Consider the following 12,269-nt stretch of genomic DNA (forward strand, 5'->3'; position numbering starts at 1 on the left):
TCGCGGACTGGGGCCTCTGCTAGACGTTCCCAGCACACCCTCACTACGCGTTTAGGTGCACCAGGTCTGTCCAGTGTCCTCCCCCGCCACCTGATCCAACTCACCACCAGGTGGTGATCAGTTGACAGCTCAGCCCCTCTCTTTACCCGAGTGTCCAGAACATATGGTCGCAGGTCTGGTGATACGATTACAAAATCGATCATCGACTTACGGCCTAGAGCGTCCTGGTGCCATGTGCACTTATGGACACTCTTATGTTCGAAGGTCAAAAATATGTCTGGGAAAATTTCCCTAATATAATATTATTTATAAATACACCCGTCTAGCGATTAAATGCATACGTGCATGGAGGCAAGACCTCACAGCAGAAGCATACTCCATAATGTGTTGTACATTATTATATGTATATATTATATGTAACGTGGTATTTTTCAATTATTGTATTTACCAACATCAAGAAGTCACAAGCAAAGAAAGACCACACCATGGTGCATATTTAAACAAGGAGAGTTTACTGGTCAAAACTATTTATTAAACAAATAAAACAGATTTTTTTAACCACCAAAAAATACACGTTCAAAGCAACACAACAGCGGCCCAATATCAGACAGAATTCCACTCTGTAGAGTGGGCAATCATTATGAAGCGGTTGGTTTTATTTTGTGGATTCAAGCTGCACTTCATATTTTTGGCCACCAGATAGGACTGTGTTGAAAAGCTTCGAGTAATGAACCGTTTTTCAATACAAGCTTCAGTGCTTCAGAAAGCTTCATTTGGCCATCACTAGCTGACAGCAGATTTGGTGGTTCCCAGATTTGTGGGCACCAGTAGTGATATATTGGTTTGGTTTTAGAACATGAGCACATACATAAAAGCCATCATTCCTCTAGACATGGTAGCTTTGCTCATTCATGTCTTTATTTATTTGATGCTTTGATTAGGTTTAATCTACTTGTGACCCGTGGTAGGTACCTATTTAAAATAGGACAGAGCCGTAGGCGCACAGTCAGTTTAAAAGAGTTTAATTTTTAATACAAAATAAAAGAAACAGTGTAACAGCGGCACCTAAAAACAATTAAAAACTTTACCTTATTAAAAAATGATAAAACTGTATGATTGCCCGTGAGACAGGACAAGCGCTGCGGGGAACCGTTTAAAAACAAATCAACATAGCACACAGGTTAAAAAGGGACGGCAACTCACACATGACTCCAAATGGGCAAAACACTATAGAAAAAGGCAAATCTTCAGTGCCGTCTTCCTATATGGAGTGCCAGGACTGCCATAATGAATTAATTAAATACACCATTAAATAATTAATTAAATGTGGCAATAATTAATTAAAATTGGAATTAATTAATTAAATAAATAGTTATGACACATGTAATTAATTAATTATTGACACATTTAATTAATTATTTATGTATTTCACATTTTAATTAATTATTGACACATTTAATTAATTATTGACACATTTAATTAATTATTTAATGATATATTTATTTATTTCATTTTGGCAGTCCTGGCGCCTGGCTCTCATCATGAAATAATTTTATCTGTCAGCCTCACCCATCAAACTCAGGGGGCGGGGTTAACGCTGATCGAATCAAAACCATTGCTTTGGCCTGGTGGCCATTGTTTCTAGCACACAACAACCGGCATGTGGAAGCTAACAGAACTGAACTTTGAAAAACCCTGTTTGTGTGTTACCAAATACAGTTTTAATATTTTTTTAGCCGAGAATGTAGTGGTTTAATCTTCATGTGTCTGGTCGGTTTGTCAAGATACAGCCTCTTTGCAAAAGTGCTTCGATGATTTCGGAGATGTCTGTCCAGTCTCACGGCAAAGCGTGGGATAGACCCGCTCGCCTCGCAAGCAATCCCACCGACAAAGCGCAGGCCCCGGTACACAGCTGTAGTAACCCCCGCTGACTTCTTTTACTGAGGTTATATTTATCGGTGTTTTATTTCCTGATGTTCTTATGTGTCCTACGTGTTTCAGTCGCCAATTCTGAATTATAACTAACATTAAAAACATGTTTAAGGAGGAGAGAGAGCAAATAAATCTGTTTAACATCTGATCTTTGGGTTTTTGTTCAGTAATCAGTGTGACCTGTGTATAAACACATAAAAGAGATAACGTTGGTGTTTCCGTCATGTAGTAACTGCTGGCTTTAACTGTACAAAGGTTGTTCGACACTATGAAACACATACAGACTTCATGATGTTCGGCTAATATTTTTATTGTGAATATTAATCATGCTGACCTCGCTCTGTACACCATGCAGCGAGGTCAGCATATCCACGATATCCTCAGCTCCATGAGTTAACACAAAGTTTCCCAGCTGACTATCTAACTTCCAACTATTCCAGAGACGTGAAAATATACAGCATAAAGAAAAGTGTAAGAGACCCAGCAGCAGATTAGAATAATAGTTATACATTTAATAAATCACCAAATGAATCCAAGAAACGAGCAAACCTGTTCCGACAATCTGAGTTTGTATTCCCTCAGCTGCAGACTCGCTGCTGTTTAAATGTTTGAAAAGGAAGATTAGATATAAAAAACGTCAAACATAGACTCAGTCTGCCTTCACATTTGATATGAGGCCAGCACGTATAGTGGCTGTGTCCTGTTTTAAGATCATACATGTAAAATTGTTGTCTGACCTCCGTCGATCCAGCCGCTCAGAGTCCGTGGTTACCATGGTTACTGCATAATCAGCTATAATGTTAACAGCTGGCACTGAGGAAACCTACAGGCAGCATGGGTGTTTATGTTTTTCATTGCAAAAGAACCGTATGAATGGTTAACTGAAGTTAACTTGGATAAATTATAGTTAAGGGGTATCACAGATAACGCCCACGTGAGCTGTGTGACTGTTCACCACTGAAATCAGCAGGCTATTACTGAAATACATGTGCTATATCATAAACTATGATATAAATAGGGAGGTCCTATTAACATGTTTAGTTTTAAAGGACACCTTCCTGCCTTTAGTCTCCTTCATGAGCAGTATTAGTTTTGTTCTAACCTCCAGAAGTCTGCACGATGTGTTTCATAGTTTGTAACAAACCTTTGACAGGTAAACATAACATGACCGAAAAAGCAAAAAAAAAAAAAAAAAAAAAAAAAAAGAGAGAGAGTGTTGACATAAGAGAAAATGCTCTCAATTATGGAGACAGGCAAATGGTTCATTTATGTTTGACGTGTGTTTACTCCTCCCTAATTATCGTCGGTGAAGTTTGCCATGCACGTCAGATTTTCCTGCGCATTTTTATACCTCTGCCAACAGAGAGAGAAAAAAAATCACATTCTAACAGACAGCTGGTGCTTAGAATACAGTTGAATAACTATTAAAAAACAGATGATATTTAGCTGATAGTTCAGTCTAACACATGTGCCACTGAACCATTAAACGTCTGTGAAACTATGCAGTTCTGAAACGTAACTTTAACCTCAGCCAAACCGATTTGCTCAGTTGTAAATAAAACAGCGAAGTAAACGTGACCCGACAGACAGAACCTGAGTGAATGAAGTCCAGCGTTTAACCACTGAGAGCTAAAACTCAGCTGAGGTTTCAAAGCTGTGTGCCGGTGATTGGACATCAGCCGCTGATGAAGTGCTCTGTAAGGAAACAAGCTCCAGCAGCTCTGCGCTCGGGGAAAACACTATATTTACTTATCTTGTGCAGAAAAATGCACTGACATTGCTTTATATCGAGTACCGGCTGCCCAGTTAAACTGTGACTATCACCAGGTAACTAGGCGTGTTTCTTGAATTAGCAGCAGGTGTTAAACAGCTGACAGATGAGGAGGAGGATGCATGCAGGTAAACTGAGGGTCTGTTGAGCTGATCGCTGGTTTCGTGAGAAAAATGTCAGCTCGTTCTTTATGTTGCAGAAGCACAGAGACACAAGACCAGGCGGAAAGAGACGATCGTTCGGTGAAAATGAGAATCTGCGAATGCAACATGTGGAACACGGAGAGTGGAATATGTAAACAAACCGGTTAACGTAACCCCCTCGGTGCACTCTGCATGCTAACTGTTAGCAGAGCTAGTGAAATCTCTGAAAACATCTGAGCACTTTTGCAAACATGTTCTATGTTGACAACCTGACCAGACATACGTCGCGACATTCGCGGCTAAAACACTGTTAAAAGTGTAGCTGGTGACAGAAAAACGGGGTATTTTAAAACTACACCACCACCATTGCTGCCTGTGATTTGATCTGCATTCTGGGATAACTGGCTGCCCCAAGTCTACACAAGCAATCGATTATCTAGGATCGACCTGTTTTGACTTACTTTGCACGGCAACCAATCAAATGTTAGAGAAGCTGCATGGGCAGCGTTAACCCCGCCCCCTGAGTTTGATGGGTGAGGCTGACAGATAAAATTATTTCATGACGAGAGCCAGGCGCCAGGACTGCCAAAATGAAATAAATAAATATATCATTAAATAATTAATTAAATGTGTCAATAATTAATTAAATGTGTCAATAATTAATTAAAATGTGAAATACATAAATAATTAATTAAATGTGTCAATAATTAATTAATTACATGTGGCATAACTATTTATTTAATTAATTAATTCCAATTTTAATTAATTATTGCCACATTTAATTAATTATTTAATGGTGTATTTAATTAATTCATTATGGCAGTCCTGGCACTCCATATTCCTTCGGGCCCACCGCTGTGCATGCAAAAGCGGGGAGACAAAAAAGGATTTGTTTTCCCTGTAGCGCCTTCACCGTCTGCGACAATATATATATATATTTACATCTTTAAATTGTTCTGATTCAGTCATTTTTACTTTTATGTTCTTGTTCTAAACTGAACTGCAGCCAAACCAAAGGCTGAACTGAGAGCTGATAGGACAGCTGTTCCAGTAGGGGGCAGTGTGACCCTGACCTGCTCTGTGAGCCCATCATCATCATCTTTTGGATGGAAATACTACTGGTACAGAGATTGGAAATCTTATCAACCTGTGACAAATGGACAAATCAGTGTCTCAGAGGGAGGACGCTACAGCTGCAGAGGAGGAAGAGGAGAACCAGTTTACTACACAGAGTTGAGTGAGTCAGTTTGGATTGACACAACTGGTGAGTGTAAATGTAACTTCCTACAAAACACTACATCTCATAGTAACTGAACTTTTTGTCATTCATGTGTTTTTATTGTACTTTCTTGAACAGTAACAGCCTCAATCAGGCCTGTTGTGACTCTGCATCCAAACTGGTCTGAGATATACAGAGGAGAGACGATCACTGTCAGATGTGAGATCCATGGAGGAGACACTGAGTGGGATTATGAGTGGGAAACAATCAGCATCAGAAAACCTCCAAATCAAAATGAATACAGGATTAGATCTGCTTCATCATTCAACAGTGGAAACTATCGCTGTAAGGGCAGAATGAAAAGTTCACAGCATGAAACAACAGAGTGGAGTGATTCAGTCACACTGACAGTTTCTGACAGTAAGTCATATTTGCTTTAAGCTGTTTGAACACTTTGTAAAATGTGTTTCTGTTCATAGACTGAGATTATTATTCTTTGTATAAACTGAGCTCACTGTTCAGAGACTGTACTACATGTTCACTGAGAGAAAATCTTTGTTGAACAGATGAACCCCGTCCTGTCCTCACTGTGTCTCCATTATGGCTGAGTCCTGGAGCCTCAGTAACTCTGAACTGTGAGGTTGAACATCCGTCTGCAGGATGGAGCTTCTACTGGTATAAAGCTGTTCCTGATCTATCAGAGGAATCCTCCAGTTATGAGCTGCTACCTGATGGCAGTGGGACTGCACAGGACTCCTACATCATTCATGGACAGACACACACAGCAGGATATGTGTGCAGAGCTGGAAGAGGAGACCCAGAGTATCACACTGATCACAGTCAACCAAAGTTTGTCTGGTCTGCAGGTCAGTTTGTTTCTCTCTGTCCTTTCAATGAGCTCATGTTAGGTCATCATTTTTATTCAACAACATTTAGACCATTAAAATCTCATCTCCATGACAACTATTGATGTCTGTGTACATACTGTTTGTACTGATTATTTTTACTTGGTGCACAGACAGGATTTACACAGTTAAGACTCTTTGTTTAGTGCTCAGGTAGGTGCTCAGATAAAAAAGTCAAATATAGTTAATAAAGAAACAAAGATGTCAGCAGGCAGGTTAACAGCTCTGACAAATACAAGAGAAACACTGACTACAGATGGACGCTAGAAGAAGACGTCACAAATAACAGCTGCTGTTATTGTTCATTTAAAATATACTTCAAAGGTTTTTAGTTTTGGTCCTGCTGCTGCAAAATATCTCACTGTAGAAGGAATCTGTGAAACAGACAATATCACAGAATTATGACAGAAACATTACAGCAAATGACTGAAGTGTGTTCAGAGTGATCTGTATCAGGTGGATGATGCTGAGAGTGATGACTCAAAGCTCATGATGTCACATGACATGTACCAAGCTCTACATGAGCTGCCAGCAGATAAAGCATGTGGGTTAGATCATCTTAAACATGTCAGTATTCGGCTCCTTTGTTTTCCATTGATTTGACTGTCTGTGTGATTCAGGGCTTGTTGTCAGACTCAGTGTTGTCTCATCAAACAAACACTTTATCATATTGAACTATTAAATTTGATTTTCAAAACAAAAGCTTCAAACAAACAAATATTTTCACTGTGATCTTTTGAATCCTAACATCTGTGAGCTTTGTCTCTTCACTGCATGTTGTTTCCAGATGTTCATTCAGCAGCGTCTCTCACAGTGAGTCCTGACAGAGTGCAACACTTCACCTCTGACTCTGTCTCACTGACCTGTGAGGGAAACTTCACTGAGTGGAGAGTGATGACTGTTCCCCAGAGTGATCCTTTATATTATTATAACTGTGAGAGAATGACTGGATCCACATGTAACATCCACACATCAAAGTCAGATACTGGAGTGTACTGGTGTGAGTCTGGATCGGGAGAGTTCAGCAGTGCAGTCAACATCACTGTACAGAGTATGTTATTATACATTTACTTCTTGGATCTGAATGATTTAGACGTCACATGAACATTTGTCTCAGCTTTGCTGTATGTGAAGTAATTCTATGTGGCAAAACAAAAAAAATTCTGACAATTTTAGACAGAAAAGCATCAAAATATTCTAATTTGTTGGTCTCATTTCATTCTATTTTTTCATAATTACGTTTGTAAAAATTTGCAGACAGTAATTTTATATGATCTGTGTCAGAATAAAACTCTACAAAGCTCAACATCTCGGTCATCAGATTAAATGAACTTTTATTGTCTCCATTCAGAAAAATTCAGGCAAACACGTGATGCAAAATAAGACAAACATACAAATGTTTACAATTTCAAGTATAACCATTAAATTATGTCACTGTTAATAATTTGACTCCTGCAGGGAGGATGAAGGGAGCATCCCAACTATATTTCCAGTCCTCTTAATCAAATTTTGAATTTGGGATCTGAGCTTGACAGAAAGTTTGCCAAAACATGTAGTGATATCACAAATAGCAGATTCAACAATCTCCACATAAAATAGTAACATGATGCAATTATACACTCCATGGACCCTCAGCCTTCTAACAAAAATGCAAGTGCTGACGACACGAAGTGTTGATGGTCCACATGATGAACCCACTGTAACTGAACATCTAAGCACTGAAATGTTGTCACTTGTTCAAACGTCTCTCCAGTCATTAAAACCAGGCTCTCAGAAAATCTCTCTGAAGCCAGGTCTGCATGTAGATCATGAGACACGACTCACAGCTTTTTCTCAAAGTGTGCACCAGCTGATGTGACTGAAACAATTGTGTGTGATTGTGTCACAGATGATAGTAACGGTCCTATCCTGGTGAGTCCTGTTCATCCTGTGACTGAGGGAGCTTCTGTTAGTCTGAGCTGCAGTTTGAGAACACAAAAAATACTTTCCAATGTGTTTTTCTATCACAATGACAAACTTATTCAAAATGATACCCGAGTAGAGCTGAAGATCTCTGCAGTGTCAAAGTCTGATGAAGGTTTCTACAAGTGTCAGTACTCAGGAAGAGAGTCAGCACAGAGCTGGATGTCAGTTAAAGGTGAGCAGGATCAAAACATTTGATGGATTTTTATAAATGATTTTTAGCAAAAAGTTGTTTTCATATTTTCTCTTTTGTATTTAAACCACTAAAAATCTCAACAACTCTGTCATCAAAGTGTTATTCGTAAAGATAATCATGTAAAAAAGTGCAGTGGTGTCAAAGATCATGCTGTGTGTCAGTTCTCCTCAGTGCAGATCTATTCTGCCCCACCTCTCCTCGTGCAGCTGTGCTGAAACCACACCTCGCTACTAGAGCAGTCACATATAAACATGAATATCATCATCTAATTTAGTCAGATGCTTGTTAAACATGTGCATTTCAGATTGTGGAGTGGAAACCTTTTCGGCTTTGCAGCAAATGGAATTTGAAATACTTTAAATGTTTGGTTGTTTTTTTCTTTACAGATTTGTTCAGTTTTTAAAAGCTAAAAATCGGTTGCGCATCAACATACTGTAATAAACATGTTCTCATCCTCTCTAAAGCAAACAAGCCATACCTTAACTCATCATCATCATCATCATCATCATCATCATCACAGTCCCGGTTAAAACTTCCACCATCACACTTTCTAAAGAGAACTCAGTCTCATATTTTTCTTCATTGTAATGAGGTTTGGTTGAGTGAAGTTTTTGTGTTCACATGTGACCTTTCTGGGTGGAGGACATTTACTGAGGAGACGTATGGCACTACTGTGACTACATTAATGTAGCATTTGTTGTGCTTCATTCACGTTACGTAAACAATAACCGAGACCTTAAGAGATTAACTTTTTATTTTGCAAATAGCAATTCAAAACAAGTACTATAGAAATTATTTGGTAAAAATAGGACATATACAGTAGATTTTAAATACAAGATCAGATCTTCATCATAAAAAGCATTTCTGTAATCCATCCTTGTTATTATGTCTCAGCTTTTTCTAACAGTGTGCACCAGCTGATGTGACTGAAACAATTGTGTGTGGTTGTTTCACAGATGGTCATGTTCCTATCCTGGTGAGTCCTGTTCATCCTGTGACTGAGGGAGCTTCTGTTAATCTGAGCTGCAGTTTGAGAACACAAAAAATACTTTCCAATGTGTTTTTCTATCACAATGACAAACTTATTCAAAATGATACCCAAGGGGAGCTGAAGATCTCTGCAGTGTCAAAGTCTGATGAAGGTTTCTACAAGTGTCAGTACTCAGGAAGAGAGTCAGCACAGAGCTGGATGTCAGTTAAAGGTGAGCAGGATCAAAACATTTGATGGATTTTAATGGATTTCATGCTTGAGAAGGAACATTAGATTGTCTGTTTAAAGGCTTGAAGTCACCTGGATCTATTTTGTCAGAACTTTTTGTAATATTTTGTAATATCTGTATATTGTCAGGTTTAATATTGTTGTGATTCAGGACTCAAGTGCAGGAAGTAATGAGTGAAAGTTTCTTCATCAAACAAAGGTTCATTCATTTAACGCAACATTTTGCAAGCTTCGACTTGGTCAACAAGAACAAAACATAAATGAACTTAAACTTAAGGAGTGAGTCCTACAAAAACATCTTAACTGAGGTGAGAGAGACAGGCCAGAGGAGCGGACATAACAGTGTGAGGGCGGCAGATCTGTGGGAGAGGAGAGAGCAGTTAGGGCAGGAAATCTGAGGGAATGTGACAAGACAGAGAGTGTTCATAAAGTGGCTGCACTACATAGAATAAATAAATACATAGAAAATGCAATAGTGTTCCCTTAAAAGCAAATACTGTCAACAGAGTGAGCTGCCTTAGCAGAGATTTGTGCTCTCAGAGTGTTTGTTTTATACTTTATTAATAATTAATTATTGTTTGTTGTTACAGTAACTGTGTCTGGAGCTGACAGCTCTTCATCTCCTGTGTGGTTGATGGTTGGACTGGTTTGTGGAGTCTCTCTCATTATTATTCTCCTGCTCTTGTTGTATCGCTGCAGACAGTCCAAGTGTAAGAGCCTCTTCTTTTCATGCTGTATTAGAGAGTTTATTTGCTACATACACTTTAATTATTCACACATATACATGTATTCTGATCTCATGACACTAAATATCAGTGGAACAATTTATACATGACAAACATGTGTAATAACATTTGTCTCTTTCACAGGTTCCTGCTTCACCAGGTTGGTAAAATACTTTTTATTATTATTTTAAACAAACATCAGTTACTTTTGAGTTTATTGTGTTTATTTCCTGTTTTAGGTCGATCCAGTCTGAGAGTCACAGTCCGGGCTCCTCCACAAATCATGGAGTCAACCAGAATGAAACTCATGAGTACGGCTATGTTCAATACGGTCAGCATTTTACCGATCTTTATTATCATCATTATTAATATTGACTTTTAAATCAGTCTTCATTAACAGGAACAGTTTTTAGGCTCATTTTGTGCTCAGCAGCTTTTCAAAGAACGTTCGTCAAAATCCAGTGGAACAAACATCCAAACAGCCAGCTGACACATGAACATAAAATGAGAAATAAACAGGATTTTACAACCTGATTGTGTCTTTAAGTCGACTGAAAGAATCCACAATGTTGTTGTTTAATATCATAACAACACAAACAGTAACAACTTTATGGGTTCATGGTCCGAAAATATCATGAACAGAAATATTTAATCTCTTTTTTATGTTTTTATTAAAATGATTAATGTGACCCTGGTTCGTCTTTTTTTAGGTACTAATCACATCTACGAATCAGTTTCTCATGTCGAAGACAACAGAAATGGTGCAGTATATGTGTTGAAAAGCACAGAGCAGTTACAGATGAAACTTGTTTTTGATTTAATGAAACTAATTCCATGTGACATGTTTACAATCCTGTAAATAAAATATGAACATTTCAGGATTAGATGAACATCAAGATGTCACATACGCTCTTATTAAATTTAAAACCTTTGGAAAGAAGAGTGAGTACATAAAACACATGCAGTTTAAAAATAATAACTGTAAATATAATGTAAAAATACAAAAAATAAAGATTAAAAAAAATTATTTTCTTGTGTCAAATAACCTGATCATCTTCACAGGGAAGCATCATGAACCAGAGCAGAGTGCTGTTTACTCTGAGGTGAAGACGGGAGCTGCAGGTACAGACACAACAGTCTCATTCAGTGTTTGTACTGAAATGTGTCATTTCATTATGTTGCAGGTTATTATAGGTCAACCTGGAGTTTAGTTATTCCCTTACCAAGCTTAGCTGCTACATATCAGCAGAGTTAATTTGCAGTCATTTAGGTTTTGGTGGGTTAGTCATTAAGTCAGGTGTATTTGTTTAACATGATACTGTGTTGTTGTTGTCATTCAAAGCACTCAAACACAGACACACTGGAGAAGTTGAACAGATTTATTGAGTGATTCAGAAACACAGCAGGTCAGAATGTTTGCAAAGAACGAAGAAAACTCAAAACAAACTTCTTCCACAGTTTGAGTTCAGTCTCTTCCTCAGATCACAGGTTAATGTCACCAACAGGTTTGTTGGGTTGCCTTTCATTAAAGTGTCTTGATGCATGCTCAATCATCCAGGCAAGTGAAGCCCAAAAAGTCACCAGGACGCTACAACACAGAGTAAACACCATCCCCACAGACACAGCGTCCAGGGAAGCAGAAAAACATTACATCAAGAAGGCCCTGAGTAAATGTAGTTATCCCAGCTAGACATTTGTCAAAGCTGGGAAGGCACCTAAAGAAAGCTCCAGCTGATCCAGGAGAGAAGGACAAGCGCTGCCTAAGTGAAAACCTGTAGTGATCCCATTTGTGTCAGGAGTATCGGAACAGCTGAGACGCATTTTCTCTAAACACTGCGTCTCTGTGGCTTTTAAACCCCAAAACACGCTGCGCCAAAAATTGGTATGTCCAGATGAACAGAATCAACTTTTTGGGGCTTTCATTAAAGTCTTTAATCAGGGAGGCAAAAAAGTCAGCTTTTCAGCTGGATTTACTGAATCACAGCATCCACTGATTCTGAACCAGAGCACTGATCACAAAACCAAACACAAACAAATAAAGCATATAATCTGAGTGCGGTGCACCACTAGAAGTACAGCAGAGCTTGAGCACAGCTGTTTAAGCTGGTTGTTTGATACAGGAAAGTATCGGATGTGCCAATAGCATGGAAAGTGTGTGTGGAATAAATGTAGGGCATATAAATATGAGTAAGTGATG

The 12,269-nt window shown here is 38.5% G+C and overlaps 1 protein-coding gene across 1 annotated transcript in view; it reads left to right on the plus strand.

Moving 5' to 3' along the window:
- The window catches only part of LOC146580106 (uncharacterized), a 326,051-nt gene that overhangs the window by 147,823 nt on the left and 165,959 nt on the right, over nt 1–12,269 (plus strand). The window contains exons 16-17 of the mRNA XM_085268041.1: nt 5,632–5,931; nt 6,758–7,021. Of these exons, the coding sequence (XP_085124167.1) occupies nt 5,632–5,931; nt 6,758–7,021 (564 nt within the window). The remainder of the gene's footprint in view (nt 1–5,631; nt 5,932–6,757; nt 7,022–12,269) is intronic.

Source organism: Mchenga conophoros, linkage group LG3, assembly GCF_057382185.1.
Source record: "Mchenga conophoros isolate Kocher_MC1m ecotype Shallow Benthic linkage group LG3, M_conophoros_male_GT1.1, whole genome shotgun sequence".
Lineage (NCBI taxonomy): Eukaryota > Metazoa > Chordata > Actinopteri > Cichliformes > Cichlidae > Mchenga > Mchenga conophoros.